At 54.4% G+C, this 15,465-nt stretch overlaps 1 protein-coding gene across 2 annotated transcripts; it reads right to left on the bottom strand.

The window, feature by feature from the left end:
- Nucleotides 1-307: 307 nt before the first annotated feature.
- ECI1 (enoyl-CoA delta isomerase 1) lies at nt 308-14,536 on the bottom strand. Of its 2 annotated transcripts, none has more exons than XM_025370592.1 (7): nt 14,458-14,536; nt 14,252-14,365; nt 6,852-6,979; nt 4,141-4,287; nt 3,059-3,180; nt 2,788-2,966; nt 308-561 (listed from the first exon to the last, which is right to left on the bottom strand). In XM_025370592.1, the coding sequence occupies exons 1-7, from the start codon at nt 14,507-14,509 to the stop codon at nt 395-397; spliced, it is 909 nt and encodes a 302-aa protein (XP_025226377.1). In that variant the 5' UTR covers nt 14,510-14,536; the 3' UTR covers nt 308-394. The 2 variants fall into 2 exon arrangements, with proteins under 2 accessions (XP_025226377.1, XP_025226378.1); XM_025370593.1 differs by having other exon boundaries at nt 311-561; nt 3,110-3,180.
- Nucleotides 14,537-15,465: the final 929 nt, after the last annotated feature.

The raw sequence follows: 15,465 nt of genomic DNA, 5'->3' as shown, positions 1-15,465 counted from the left end.
GTGTGGGTCATGGGGGCCAAGACCACCTGGCCTCACACCTAAGAGCAGGCAGTCCAAAGCCGGAATGGACGACCAGGGACTTGATCTACGATTCTGCCTTGGGAACGGAGACATTCAGTGGCGACCTCACCAGGTCCAGAATGGCGCCCCCTGCCAGTCACAATCCCAAGTCAAAAGGCTGCCCTCAACTCCCCTTGCCTGCTGGGCACAGGCACCCATGTGTGTTTGTGTGTGGATGGGCCTTGGGCCACCGGGCTACGAGGAACAGGAACTTCTATGTAAAATCAGCCAAATGAAACGCTGGCAGTACTTTTAAGTTGAAAAATGCCTTGTTTAAGACCTCCCTGGGACCCAGAGGGGCACGCGTGGCTGTAAGTCTGTGGCAGCCCAGCCGTTAGCCTTTCTTTTCTTTGAGCCTCTCTAAGTACAGCTGCAGGGACTTCTGGATGGAGTCTTTGGAGACGAAGCTGACGAAGTTCTGCACGTCCGCATCACGCTGCGTGATCAGGCGGCTGGCTGTAGCCTTTCGCATCATGGCCTTCGTCAGCTGTCGAGCATGGTCTAAAGAAAATGGGACCTACCACTGAAATCCTGCTTTCAGGGGCAGTGGGGTGACTCCCAACTTACATTTATTTATTTTTTTTGAGATGGAGTCTTCCTCTGTTGCCCAGGCTGCAGTGGTGGGATCTCGGCTCACTGCAACCTCCGCCTCCTGGGTTCAAGTGATTCTCCTGTGTCAGCCTCCCGAGTAGCTGGGATTACAGGTGTGCGCCACCACACCCAGCTAATTTTGTATTTTTAGTAGAGATGGGGTTTCCCCATGTTGGCCAGGCTGGTCCCGAACTCCCGAGCTCAGGTGATCCGCCCATCTCAGCCTCCCAAAGTGCTGGGATTACAGGCGTGAACCACCGTGCCCGGCCACTTAACGTGTTATTTTCACTCAATTATATTATGAAGAATATTTCCATGGTGCAGGAGGCTGAGGCAGGAGAATGGCGTGAACCCAGGAGGTGGAGGTTGCAGTGAGCTGAGATTGCGTCACTGTACTCCAGCCTGAGCGATGAGTGAGACTCTGCCTCAAAAAAAAAAAGAAAAAAAATTTTTTGCCATGGCACTGAATATTCTCTTACAGGACAGGAAATGGCAGAACAGCCTTCAGTTACTTGTATCAGGGTCGGTAAATCTGGCTTCCCAAGGCCCTGAAGCTATGAATGGTTTTTACTTTTTTTGAGACCAAATCTGACTGTCACCCAGGCTGGAGTGCAGTGGCATGATCTTGGCTCACTGCAACCTCAGCCTCCCAGGTTCAAGTGCTTCTCTGGCCTCAGCCTTCCCGAGTAGGTGGGATTACAGGCACCTGCCCCCACACCTGGCTAATTTTTGTATTTTTAGTAGAGACGGGGTTTCGCCATGTTGGCCAGGCTGGTCTCAAACTCCTGACCTCAGGTGATCCACCCACCTTGGCATCTCAAAGTGGTCGGATTATAGGCCTGAGCCACTGTGCTGGGCTGGTTTTTACATTTTTGAATAGTTGAAAATCAAAAGGTTAGTATTTTGTGACAAGTGAAAATTATGTGAAACTCAAATTTCAATGTCCATAAATCTTTTTTTTTTTTTTGAGATGGAGTCTTGCTCTGTCACCCAGGCTGGAGTGCAGTGGCGCGATCTTGGCTCACTGCAAGCTCTGCCTCCCGGGTTCACGCCATTCTCCTGCCTCAGCCTCCCAAGTAGCTGGGACGACAGGCTCCTGCAACCACGCCCGGCTGATTTTTGTATTTTTAGTAGAGACGGGGTTTCACTGTGTTAGCCAGGATGGCCTCAATCTCCTGACCTCGTGATGCGCCCGCCTCAGCCTCCCAAAGTGCTGGGATTACAGGCGTGAGCCAGCATTCCTGGCCCATTTTTGTATTTTTAGTAGAGATGGGGTTTCACCATGTTGGCCAGGCTGGTCTCGAACTCCTGATCTCAAGTGATCTGCCTGCCTCAGCCTCCCAAAGTGCTGAGATTACAGGTGTGAGCCACTGCGCCTGGCCCAGTGTCCATAAAGCTTTGCCAGAACACAGCTACACCTGTCAGTTTACGTCTCCTCTGTGGCTGCCTTCTGCTACAAAGGTCTTACCTACAGAGCCCACAAACCATCTGGCCCTTTAGAGACAGCATTTGCTGGGCATGGTGTATACCGTCGCTGATATGACCAGCTCTATTTCTGTGAAGTGGACAATTGTCTTTGTGGTAGGTTGAAAAGTGTGTCCCAAAAGATAGGTCCAATTCCTAACCACTGCTCTGGAACCTGGAAGTGTGACCTTATTTGGAAAGAGTCTCTGCAGATGTAATTAAGTTGGGATCATCTTGGATTTAGGGTAGGTCCTAAATCACATGGCAGGCGTCCTGAGAAGGGAGAGAGAGACCTGAGACCCATAAAAACACAGGGGAGAAAGCCGCGTAAGGATGGAGGCAGAGATTAGCGCGAGGCGTCCACAAGCCCAGGGAGGCCTGGAGCCAGCAGAAGTGGGCAGGAGCAGGAGGGAGCCTCCCCTGGAGCCCAGGGAGGAAGGGCAGCCCTGCCCACACCTTGATTTTGCACCTCTGGTCTCCAGCACCGTGAGATCAACTTCTGTGGTCTGGGCCACCTGGTCTGTGCTGCGTTGTTACAGCAGTCTCCTGACACCCACATGACTGTGATTCTGAACAGTCTCCTGCAGTCACGATGTCCACATAGAACCTTTGGGTGGAGAACCTTCTGGTCTCCCCAGCATCATCGGGCTCCTGCCATACCCTGTGCCTCACCTGGAATGGTCATCCACTGGGCTATCGCTGACAGCGCAGTGCTCTGCACCTGCTCCTCTGGGACCACCTGGTCCACTATGCCCACCTGCAGGGCCTCTGCCGGCGGGAAGAGTAGCCCCAGCTGCAGCGCACGCTCGGCTGCCCGGTGCCCGATGACGTTCTCCAGGGTGTCTTTGAACCTGGAACGCAGTCACCCGCTCACCACGTGGCCCCAGGTGGGTCAGTTCCCTCCACGACAAGAATGGAGTGTGGCTGCAGCCCCGGGCCTTACCAGAAAGGGGCGACGATGCCCAGCTGGGTCTCGTTGAGTCCTATGCAGTACCTGGGGTTGTCTGCCAGGACACGGTAGTCACAGGTCAGGGTCATCAGGCAGCCTCCGGCAGGGCAGGCTCCCTGCAGGGAGAGGCCGGACAGGGCTCTTAGACTCTTAGGTGCTGTTGGTCCCAACCACATTCCAGAGGGCTGGGTCCAAGGATGCCAAGGAGGGCCTGTGCCCTCGATGTGCCCCAACCCCCACAGGGCTCCATACCCACAATGGTCTGGGCTGGGTGTGCACCAGGAAATGGATGGGGAAGGAACTGGCCCCTTAGTGCTCGGCAAGGAGGGTCTGAGGCTCGTCCTCAGCCGAGGGTCATTAGTTCTTAGGCAACAGAAAAATCACTTTTTAAAACCGTTCAGTTAGGGGAGCAAGTTGCTTGTCCTCTCAGAGCTTTTACTCAATGCTAAAATGCCACATAAGCATTTAGTCAGAGCTGTCATGCCCCACGGGGGCCCCATTACCACCCCAGCAGCTAGCGCCACCAGAATGTCCTGGGAACCCCACACGCACCCCATGGTCACTGCAGGCACCCACTGCCCTGCACAGGACCCATCCTGTCTGCATGGCCATGCACCCTTGAGGCTTCTCTCACACCAGCCCTCCCCTCCACCAGGCTCCGGCCCGCACCCAACTTGTCATAGCCACCCCACAGGACACCTGGTTCCTGAGGTTGGGCCCCCACGTTGTCCTCAGCTGCCCCGGCCTTCCTTGGGAAGGGACGGAGTGATGTTTCCAAAATGTGGGTCCGATCACCCACTCACCACACACAGCCTCCACCCAGGCTGGCATCAACCCCAGGCCCTGGTCCCTACCCACTGGCTCTTGTCTGACTGACCCAGGCCAGGCCCCTCACCTGAGGCCCACCTTTTCAACACGCCATGCGGTCTGCAATGGCACTCATCTGTGCACATCTCAGGGTCCCCCCAACCATTCCCTTCCCCTGTGAGAGATTCCAAGGGCAGGACAGTGTCTGCCCCACCCCCGGGGCTGGCCCAGAAGAGCCAGCGAGGCCACCTGGGAGTGGGGACACTCACATTGATGGCGGAGACCAGCACCAGGTTGGACTGGTAGAACCGCAGCCACAGCTCCTGCACGGCCTTCCAGTACTCAGCATAGTGGGCGGGGCTCTTCCCACACATCTCTGTCAGGTCCAGGCCGGCCGAGAAGACACCCGGGCAGTCCTGCAGGGGGCGCCAGGGCCACACACCCATCAGAGTCCACCTCCCCGCTGGCATCACAGCAGGAAGACTGAGGAGCCCAAGTGCCCAAGGCACAGCAGGGCCAGGCCGTACTCAGGGTGTGGGTGCTGCCCCCATGGAGCCAGGACTTGGCGCTCCAGGGACTCAGCCTAGGCTTCTCCTGGACCCGGCTTCCCTGTACTTTCCAGAACATTCTTCCCTTTCCCGCTTCAAACTGGGTAGGAGAGGACAGGCAGGGCCAGGCACCTCCCAGGGACATCAGAGCGCCGGCCCTCTGGCTCCGCACGCCCGGCTCGGGCAGAGGAACCCAGAGGTGCGGTGAAGACTCCTGAGAGTTCAGAGGAGGCGCATGTTCTGAATCATTCACCCGCAAAGGGCCAAGCAGGCCACGGACCGCCGTGTGGACCAGAAGTGCTAGGGTGGGAGAAGGATCTGGAAAGTGTGGGTTTCTCAGGAGCTACCAGGGGTGGGTGAGCGGTGAGCACAGGTGGAAGGGACCCTCCCATGGCTAGAGTAGCGGGTGCCAGCACGGGGGCCTCAGACGCCCAGTCAGGGCTGCTGGCCAGGGAGGCGGGCTCGGGGAGGAGTGGAAAATCCACGCTGGGGCCCCTACACGGTCACAGCCCCCTGAGCCAACAACAAAGGTGCTTTCCCCGCTGCACGACACAGCACGTTTTTCTCCCGAGGGCCGGATCCCAAGTCTGTGGGTGAACTTGCTTCTGCAGCCAAACCCAGCTCACCCTGATTCACACAAGCAGAGCTGGGCAGATGTTTACCCCACACTGTCCACAGAAAGGACGACAACCACCTAATGAGTGTGAGGAGGAGGGGGCCAGGACAGATGGGATGGCCTCCACATCCTCAGGTCATGTGAAAAAGCCAGGAGCGGTACGGGTGTGCAATGCAGCTCCACTGTTCCCAAACAGACGTGAGCTACTGCCGCACAGAATGGGCAGGCCGGTCCTCTGTTTCTACAAAACGCGTTCTACTTCCATTACTCAAGACCCAGGCCCGGCGTGGCGGCTCATGCCTGTAATCCCAGAGCTTTGGGAGGCCAAGATGGGAGGACTGCTTGAGGACAGGAGTTCAAGACCAGCCTGGGCAACACAGCAAGACCCCATCTGTACAAAAAAGTAAAAATTAAGCAAAAAAATTAGCCAGGTGCAATGGCTCACACCTGTAATCCTAGCGCATCAGGAAGTTGAGGTGGGAGGACTGCTTGAGCCCAGGAGTTCAAGACCAACATGGGCAACAAAGACACTGTCTCTACCAAAAATTTTTAAAATTTTCAAGATTCAAGAACCGCTTGGCCGGGCGCGGTGGCTCAAGTCTGTAATCCCAGCACTTTGGGAGGCCGAGATGGGCGGATCACGAGGTCAGGAGATCGAGACCATCCTGGCTAACACGGTGAAACCCCGTCTCTACTAAAAATACAAAAAACTAGCCGGGCGAGGTGGCAGGCGCCTGTAGTCCCAGCTACTTGGGAGGCTGAGGCAGGAGAATGGCGTGAACCCGGGAGGCGGAGCTTGCAGTGAGCTGAGATCCGGCCACTGTACTCCAGCCTGGGCGGCAGAGCAAGACTCCCTCTCAAAAAAAAAAAAAAAAAAAAAAAAAGAACCGCTTGAACCCAGGAGGCAGAGGTTGTAGTAAGCCAAGATCACATCACTGTACTCCACCTTGGGCAACAGAGATTCTGTCTCAATAAATATATAAGGCTGGACATGGCCAGCACTTTGGGAGGCCAAGGTGAGGGGATCACTTGAGGTCAGGAGTTCTAGGCCAGGCCCTGTAAAGCTGGGGACCCCAGCCTCCGAGGACCCCTCACCCCCGTTACCTCGGCCATGGCCCACCTCCCCTCAGGGGTCCCACCCTCCTAGCCTGACACTACTTATTGCCCCTCCGCGACCCTGGTAATGACACCGTTCCCACAGATGCCACGCCTAGTGTTCGCCAGCACTCAAGCAACACTTAGAGTCCCCTGCACAAGAAGTCAGACCAAAGAGGTTCACCCTCGGAGAACTTGCCCCGAAGACTGGCCCACAGAGGATCAGAGAGCACGAGCATTGTTCGCAGGACTGGCTCAGGGCACCCAAGTGATCCTAGCAGGGAGCACCCCAGGAAGCCACCACCAGGTGTGCTTAGGGTCCAAGGTGACCCCATAGATGCATGGCTCTCCCCAGTGTCCGCCTGGACGACGGCCCAGGCCAGGAAGGGTGTCTCCCGGGAATTCTGTCTACCGGGAAGGACGTATCCCAGGAAGGCTGTCTCTTGGGAAAGCCGTCTCCTGGGAAGGTTATCTCCCAGACTGGTCCACCTTCACCTTTGGGAATGATCTGCTTGAGGCCCGTGACAGTGTGGGTCCCTGCTGGGGCATACCCAGACTGTGCTCCTGGAAGCCTGCCCTGGAGGCACCTGGAGTCCAGGGTGGTGGGGCTGCTGGCTGGCCTGCACCAGCTGTCGGCAGGCTCCGCCTCTTCCCATGTGCAACAGGCCTATGCTCCCATCAGAGAACTCGGGCTGCGGTAGGCAGCTGAACTGACACCTACGGAGGTCAGGACAACACCGCGGAAGCTCTTGTCATTCTCTAGCTTCTCCAGGCAGATAACCAGCTCCGTCAGAAACTCCAGGCTCAGGGTGTTCACTGGGGGGTTCTTCAATTTCATCACAGCCACCCCTAATTTAAAAAATGAGAAAAGAGAAAGCTCACACCTGGCACTGGAAAAGCACTCTGACGAGCTTGCATCCTCAACCAAGCCATGATAGCTGTGCATTTGGGGGGTTTTGTTTACTTATTTATTTATTTAGAGACAGAGTCTCGCTCTGTAGCCCAGGCTGGAGTGCAGTGGCACGATCTCAGCTCACTGCAAGCTCTGCCTCCAGAGTTCATGCCATTCTCCTGCCTCAGCCTCCCGAGTAGCTGGGACTACAGGCGCCCGCCACCACGCCCTGCTAATTCTTTTGTATTTTTAGTAGAGACAGGGTTTCACCGTGTTAGCCAGGATGGTCTCGATCTCCTGACCTTGTGATTCGCCCACCTCGGCCTCCCAAAGTGTTGGGATTACAGGTGTAAGCTACCGTGCCCGGTCCTATTTTTTTTTTTTTGAGATGGAGTTTTGCTCTTGTTGCTCTGGTTGGAGTGCAATGGCGTGATCTTGGCTCATCGCAGCCTCCGCCTCCTGGGTTCAAGCAATTTGACTGCCTCAGCCTCCTGAGTAGCTGGGATTACAGGTGCGTGCCACTACACCCAGCTAATTTTGTATTTTTAGTAGAAACGGGGTTTCTCCATGTTGGTCAGGCTGGTCTTGAACTCCCGACTGCAGGTGATCCACTCGCCTCGGCCTCCCAAAGTGCCAGGATTACAGGCGTGAGCCACCGTGCTCGGCCTGGGGGTTATTTTTTATTAATTATTATTATTTTTGAGACAGAGTCTCACTCTATCACCCAGGCTGGAGTGCAGGGGTATGATCTCCGCTCACTGCAGCTTTGACCTCCTGCACTCCAGCGATCCTCCCAACTCAGCCTGCTGAGTAGCTGAGATTACAGACACGGGCCACCACGCCCAGTTAATTTTTTTGATTTTTTAGTACAGACAAGGTCTCATTTTGTTGCCCAGGCTGGTCTTGAACTCCTGAGTTCAAGTGGTCCTTCTGCCTCAGGCTCCCAAAGTGCTAGAGTACAGGAGTGAGCCTATGGTTTTTTAAATTGAAGTCAGATTGATATAACATAAATTAACAATTTCATTTATTCTATATAAACTGCATGCTTTTTTTTTTTTTTTTTTTTTTGAGACGGAGTCTCGCTCTATCGCCCAGGCTGGAGTGCAGTGACCAGATCTCAGCTCACTGCAAGCTCCGCCTTCCGGGTTTACGCCATTCTCCGGCCTCAGCCTCCCGAGCAGCTGGGACTACAGGTGCCTGCCACCTCGCCTGGCTAGTTTTTTGTATTTTTTTTAGTAGAGACGGGGTTTCACCGTGTTAGCCAGGATGGTCTCCATCTCCTGACCTTGTGATCCGCCCATCTCGGCCTCCCAAAGTGCTGGGATTACAGGCTTGAGCCACTGCGCCCGGCCCCACACTGCATGCTTTTAAAATTAACCATTTTCTTTCTCTTTCTTTCCTTCATTTTTTTTTTTGAGACGGAGTCTCACTCTGTCGCCCAGACTGGAGTGCAGTGGTGTGATCTTGGCTCGCTGTAAGCTCCGCCTCCTGTGTTCACGCCATTCTCCTGCCTCAGCCTCCCGAGTAGCTGGGACTACAGGCACCCGCCACCAAGCTCAGCTAAATTTTTTGTCTTTTTAGTAGAGACCGTGTTAGCCAGGATGGTCTCACTCTCCTGACCTCGTGATCCGCCTGCCTCGGCCTCCCAAAGCACTGGGATTACAGGCGTGGGTCTCTGTGCCCGGCCTCTTTATTATTTTTTTTGAGACAGTCTCACTCTGTCGTCAAGGCTGGAGTGCAGTGATGCAATCTCAGCTCACTGCAACCTCCGCCTCCTGAGTTCAAGTGATTCTCCTGCCTCAGCCTCTGGAGTAGCTGGGACTACAGGCGTGCATCACTACGCCCAGCTAATTTTTGTATTTTTAGTAGAGATGGGGTTTCACCATGTTGGTTGGCCAGGATGGTCTTGATCGCTTGACCTCATGATTCACCCACCTCTGCCTCCCAAAGTGCTGGGATTACAGGCGTGAGCCACTGTGCCCAAATTAATCATTTTCTATCTTTATTTTTTTTGAGACAGAGTCTCGCTCTGTCACCCAGGCTAGAGTGCAGCAGTGCGATCTCGGCTCACTGCAGCCTCTGCCTCCTGGGTTCAAGTCATTCTTCTGCCTTAGCCTCCCGAGAGGCTGGGATTACAGGCACACACCACCATGCCCGGCTAATTTTTGCATTTTTAGTAGAGAAGGGGTTTCACCAGGTTGGCCAGGCTGGTCAGGAACTCCTGACTTCAGGTGATCCTCCTGCATCGGCCTCCCAAAGTGTTGGGATTATAGGCATGAGCCACTGTACCCAGCCTAAATTAGCCGTTTTTAAGTGAACAAGTCAGGCACTTACACAATTCAGTACACTGACCGTGTTGTGCAACAATCGCCACTGCCTAGTTCCAGAATCTTTTCATTGTCCCCAAAAAAATCCCTGTCCCCATTAGCAGTTGCTCCCCATCCCACCCCCAACCCCCGGCAGCCGCCAATCTGCGTTCTGTGTCTACGGTTCCGCCTGCTCTGGCCATTCCATATGACCAGGATACCACAGTATGTGGGCTTTGTGGCCGACTTTTTCCACTGAGCATCATGTGTTCAAAGCTCATCCATGTGGTCATTACTATTTATTTATGTTTTTTTACATTTTTATTTATTTATTTATTTTTTCAGACAGAGTCTTGCTGTGTCACCCAGACTGGAGCGCAGTGGTGCGATCTCGGCTCACCGCAAGCTCTGCCTCCTGGGTTCATACCATTCTTCTGCCTCAGCCTCCCAAGCAGCTGGGACTACAGGTGCTCACCACCACGCCCGGCTAATTTTTTTTTGTATTTTTAGTAGAGTCGGGGTTTCACCGACTCTATTAAAATGTTAGCCAGGATGGTCTCGATCTCCTGACCCCATGATCCACCTGCCTCGGCCTCCCAAAGTGCTGAGATTACAGGCTTGAGCCACCGCGCCCGGCCTATTTATGTATTTTTTATTTTTATTTTTTGGAGATGGAGTCTCACTCTGTTGCCCAGGATGGAGTGCAGTGGAGTGCTATCAGCTCACTGTAACCTCTGCCTTCTGGGTTCAAGGGATTCTCCTGGCTCAACCTCCCAAGTAGCCGGTATTATAGGCACCTGCCACCATGCCAGACTAATTTTTGTATTTTTAGTAGAGATGGCGTTTCGTCATGTTGGCCAGGCTGATCTTGAACTCCTGACCTCAGGTGATCTGCCTGCCTTAGCCTCCCAAAATGTTGGGATTACACCACGCCCATCCTATTTTATTTTTTTGAGATGGAGTCTCGCTTTGTCACCCAGGATGGAGTGCAGTGGAGCGATCTCCGCTCACTGCAACCTCTGCCTCCCGGGTTCAAGCAATTCTCCTGCCTCAGCCTCCCGAAGAGCTGGGATTACAGGCGTGTGTTACCATGCCTGGCTATCTTTTGTATTTTTAGTAGATGGGGTTTCACTATGTTGGCCAGGCTGGCCTTGAGCTTCTGACCTCAAATGATCCACCCACCTAGGCCTCCCCAAAAGTGCTGGGATTACAGGCATGAGTCACTGCGCCTGGCCTCAGTCATTGGCTATGTGTGTGGTGAGCAGCACGGATTTAGACCAAGCTGGTATTCTGGTAACAAGGACACTGGGGGGAAAGGTAAAGAGACTAGAGATGAGCATAAGATAACCAAGGAGAGGCCGGGCACGGTGGCTCACAACTGTAATCCCAGCACTTTGGGACACCGAGGTGGGCGGATCACAAGGTCAGGAGATCGAGACCATCCTGGCTGACACGGTGAAACCCCGTCTCTACTAAAAATACAAAAAAAAATTAGCCGGGCGTGGTGGTGGGCGCCTGTAGTCCCAGCTACTTGGGAGGCTGAGGCGGCGGAATGGCGTGAACCCGGGAGGCGGAGCTTGCAGTGAGCCGAGATTGCGCCACTGCGCTCCAGGTTGGGGGAGAGAGCGAGACTCTGCCTCAAACAAACAAAAACAAAACAAAACAAGGAGACTTTGGAAGAGCTTAGACATCACGTGGGAAGTGGCTACATTCCTGGCATAGGGTGGGTACTAGATATTCCTTATTTATTTATTTTTTTTGAGCCAGAGTCTTGCTCTGTTGCCCAGGCTGGAGTCCAGTGGTACAATCATAGCTCATTCCATCCCCGACCTCCTGGTCTCGAGTGATCTGCCTCAGCCTACCCAGTAGCATATAGCGCCGCACATGGCTAATTTCAAAATTTTTTGTAGAGATGGAGTCTCGCTATGTTGTTCAGGCTGGTCTCAAACTCCTGGGCTCAACTGATCCTCCTGTGTTGGCCTCTCAAAGTGCTGGGATTACAGGCATGAGCCATGGCGCCTGGTCAAAAACGCACACATATATATATATATATATATATATATTTTTTTTTTTTTTTTTTTTTTTTTTTGAGACGGAGTCTGGCTCCGTCGCCCAGGCTGGAGTGCTGTGGCCGGATCTCAGCTCACTGCAAGCTCCGCCTCCCGGGTTTACGCCATTCTCCTGCCTCAGCCTCCCGAGTAGCTGGGACTACAGGAGCCCGCCACCTCGCCCGGCTAGTTTTTTGTATTTTTTAGTAGAGACGGGGTTTCACCGTGTTAGCCAGGATGGTCTCGATCTCCCGACCTCGTGATCCGCCCGTCTCGGCCTCCCAAAGTGCTGGGATTACAAGCTTGAGCCACCGCGCCCGGCCTATATTTTTTTGAGATGGAGTCTCACTCTGTTGCCCAGGCTGGAGTGCAGTAGTGTGATCTTGGCTCACTGCAAGCTCCACCCCCGGGTTCACGCCATTCTCCTGCCTCAGCCTCCTGAGTAGCAGGGACTACAGGTGCCCACCATCACGCCCAGCTAATTTTTTGTATTTTTAGTAGAGATGGGGTTTCACCTTGTTAGCCAGGATGGTCTCGATCTCCTGACCTCGTGATCCGTCCGCCTCAGCCTCCCAAAGTGCTGGGATTACAGGCGTGAGTCACTGGGCCCGACCTCAAAAACACATATCTTAAGGTATTGGAATGGATAGCGTGGACTACACAACATTGTGAATGTACTTACTGCTACTGGGTTGTACTGAGCAAAATGGCTAGAATGGTAAATGTTAGGTATAAACATTTTTTGTTTTTGGGGTTTTTTTTTTTTTGAGACGGAGTCTTGCTCTGTCGCCCAGGCTGGAGTGCAGTGGCCAGATCTCAGCTCACTGCAAGCTCCGCCTCCCGGGTTTACGCCATTCTCCTGCCTCAGCCTCCCGAGTAGCTGGGACTACAGGCGCCCGCCAACTCGCCCGGCTAGTTTTTTTGTATGTTTTAGTAGAGATGGGGTTTCACCGTGTTAGCCAGGATGGTCTCGATCTCCTGACCTCGTGATCCGCCCGTCTCAGCCTCCCAAAGTGCTGGGATTACAGGCTTGAGCCACCGTGCCCAGCCAGGTATAAACATTTTTCTGTACACGTACACACACAAACACACACACACATTACCTCCAGTAAAAAAGGAAAAGTGTTGGTGCAATGACAATTTTTTACTCAAGTGCCTCCCCGCTTCACCATATAAAAAGACAAAGTAAGCTGGGCGCGGTGGCTCACGCCTATAATCCCAGCACTTTGGGAGGCGGAGGCAGGTGGATCATGAGGTCAGGAGATCGAGACCATCCTGGCTAACATGGTGAAACCCCGTCTCTACTAAAAATACAAAAAAAATTACCTGGGTGCCTGTAGTCCCAGCTACTTGGGAGGCTGAGGCAGGAGAATGGTGTGAACCCGGGAGGCGGAGCTTGCAGTGAGCAGATATTGTGCCACTGCACTCCAGCCTGGGCGACAAAGCTAGACTCCGTCTCAAAAAAAAAAAAAAAAGGTAGACAAAAAGACAAAGTAGAGTGTGGGGTCAGAAAGCCAGGCCTGACTGAGATTGCAGTGAGCCAGGATCGTGCCATTGCACTCCAGCCTGAGCGACAGAGACACTGTCTCAAAAAAAAAAATAGATAATTTTTTTTTTTGCATTTTGTTGAGATACATTCAAATATGCTACAGAAATGATCCCTTCAGAAACTCAGTTTTTACAAAAATTAGTGGGCGTGGTGGTGGGCCCCTGTAATGGGAGCTAATTGGGAGGCTAAGGAGGGAGAATCGTTTGAACCCAGGAGGCACAGGTTGCAGTGAGCCGAGATTGCGACATTGCACTCCAGTCTGGCAACAGAGCAAGACTACAGCTCCAAAAAAAAAAAAAAAGAAAAGAAACTCAGTTTGTAGTTGGTCTTAGTTTGTCCCTCTCAGTTTGTAGAAGGAGCCCAGACAGAGAGAACAGAACCAAAAAGAGGCACCTGGAGCCGGGTGTCCTGAAGCTGTGCAGTGTGGGCACAGCCCTGAGTCTGGGGTGTTGGGGAGGGTAGGGGCTGTGACCTACTTGCGGAGGGGGAGGGCCTCCTCTCAGGAGCCACAGCAGGGACTGAGGCCTGCACGGGGAGGTCCGGGTCAGCATGTCCTGGATGAGGAACTGCTGGCGCCTGGGCCGTGCCCTCTTGGTGCCCTCAGCTCGGCCTCCTGTCTGGAGGGAGTGCGTAGGCTTCTCTTCCAAAAGTACTTTTTCTATCCTTTCCAGTGGGTTTTACCAAGGGTTCTGACGGGAGGGTGGGTACGAGATTCTGTGCCACACGGGAGTGTTAACAAACATCATTTTATTCCAAAATATTCTTTTCCACTTCCAACTGAATAACTTATATAACAGCTCATATCTCTGCCTATTTATTTATTTATTCATTTATTTATTTTGAGACGGAGTCTTGCTCTGTGGCCCAAGCTGGTGTGCAGAGGCACAATCTTGGCTCACTGCAGCCTCCACCGCCCAGGTTCCAGCGATTCTTCTGCCTCAGCCTCCCAGGCAGCTGGGATTACAGGTAGGCACCACCACACCCAGCTAATTTTTTCTTTTGTATTTTTTAGTAGAGATGGGGTTTCATCATGTTGGCCAGGCTGATCTCGAACTCCTGACCTCAGGTGATCCGCCCGCCTCAGCCTCTCAAAGTGCTGGGATTACAGGCGTGAGCCACCGCACCCGGCCCCCTACAACTTTAAAACTAGAAACTTTTGTCTCATGACGAACGAATCCAGGTAGAGAGGCAAGGTTCTGTTTCGAACCCTGGGTTCTAAACAGAAACTGAGTGTCGACAGACGTGGTTCTCCGACAGCGGCCCTCAAGCGCGGACCCCCGCGGGTCCGGGCCCCACGCCCGCCCGCCCTCGGTGCCGCCCGCTCACCTGAGCCCGCGTCTGGCTCCACCAACACCCGCTGGCTCCCGAAGCGCCGCGCGCCGTCTCCCACGCAGTCCACCCGCTCCGTCCGTCCGAGGGCCGCGCCCAGGAGCCGGGCCCCTGCGAAGGCAGCGCGGAGGAGCCCGTTAGTTCCCGGTCGCGACCCCTGCCCCGGCCCCGGCCCCGACCCCTGCCCGCCCCGGGTCTCGCACCCGCGCGGAGCAAAACACGCGCCGGGACTCGCACAGCAGCCGCCAGCGCCATCTTGACCAGAACGCGCCTGGTGAAGGTCGCGGGGTAACTCGTCTCCTGGGGAGGGGGCGGAGTCTTCCCCCTGGAGCAGGCCCCGCCCTGTTCCCAGAGGCCGGTCAACGCCTCCACCTACCGGCCGAAGCAGCCGCCCACCGCCCGCCGGGTTCATCACGGGCAGCCGCGCGCTTCAGGGGCAGGCACCTAGATCTGGGGCAGGGCTGGCCTACAGGGAGACACAAGAAGGTGCGGGCCCACTGCTGACGCAGCCACGACCAGCGCAGCGCCAGGGCAGGCTCTTCTACGGCGCGGGACACGTAGGCAGGAGGCTGCCGTTGTTCGTGACCGCTAGCTCTAGGCCAGGCTCAGCTACTGCAGCACTGGCGCTGGAAAGGCGATCAAAGCAATGAGCCCCACACAGGGGGTCCGTGAGGGAGGCCAGGGGCTGCCTGGAGTGAGCCCAGCCTCCTGCCCCTTTGGGAACAGGATCAGAGGTGCAGGTTTAGTCACCGAAGTGGGGGTGGGGGCAGCAGAACCGGGCGGTAAGAACAGGCCACACGCCTTGCTCAGCACAAGGCCAAGTGCACAAAAGCTGGACCGCAGTGGCACCTCTTAAATTTTTATTTGTAGAGAAATGCCAAAGGATAAGAATACAGTCTGTTCCCACTGGGCCATAAGCGGGAGCTGGGGAGTGGGCCTTTGTACTGTCTGCTGTGGGGTCTTGGTCCGACCACTGGGAGCACTGGGCAGTAAGGTCCCAGCAGTTTTGGGTGGTCTCAACTTTTGTTCTCATCTTAAGCATTTCCAATTCTTCCTTGTGTCCCAAACCAATTTTTGAGGTGGAAAAATGGCCACCTAATGAAGGAGGAAGCAAGTCTGGCATGGCAACACACACCTGTAAGCCGTGACTCAGGACCAGCTGGGCAACATAGCAACACCTTGTTGCTACAAAAAATTTTTAAGGCCGGGCG

This window comes from Theropithecus gelada, chromosome 20 (genome assembly GCF_003255815.1).
Source record: "Theropithecus gelada isolate Dixy chromosome 20, Tgel_1.0, whole genome shotgun sequence".
NCBI classification, from domain to species: Eukaryota; Metazoa; Chordata; class Mammalia; order Primates; family Cercopithecidae; genus Theropithecus; species Theropithecus gelada.
Note: the sequence above shows the minus strand (reverse complement) of the source record. Positions and strands in the feature narration are given on the sequence as shown.

Excerpts from the sequence above, each read along its gene's own strand:
- ECI1 (XM_025370592.1), bottom strand. The coding sequence starts at position 14,509 with ATGGCGCTGGCGGCTGCTGTGCGAGTCCCGGCGCGTGTTTTGCTCCGC. Across the intron at positions 14,366-14,457 it reads GCGTGTTTTGCTCCGCGCGG|GGGCCCGGCTCCTGGGCGCG; the intron begins GTGCGAGACCCG and ends CTGCCTTCGCAG. Across the intron at positions 562-2,787 it reads CCAGTGGATGACCATTCCAG|ACCATGCTCGACAGCTGACG; the intron begins GTGAGGCACAGG and ends CATTTTCTTTAG.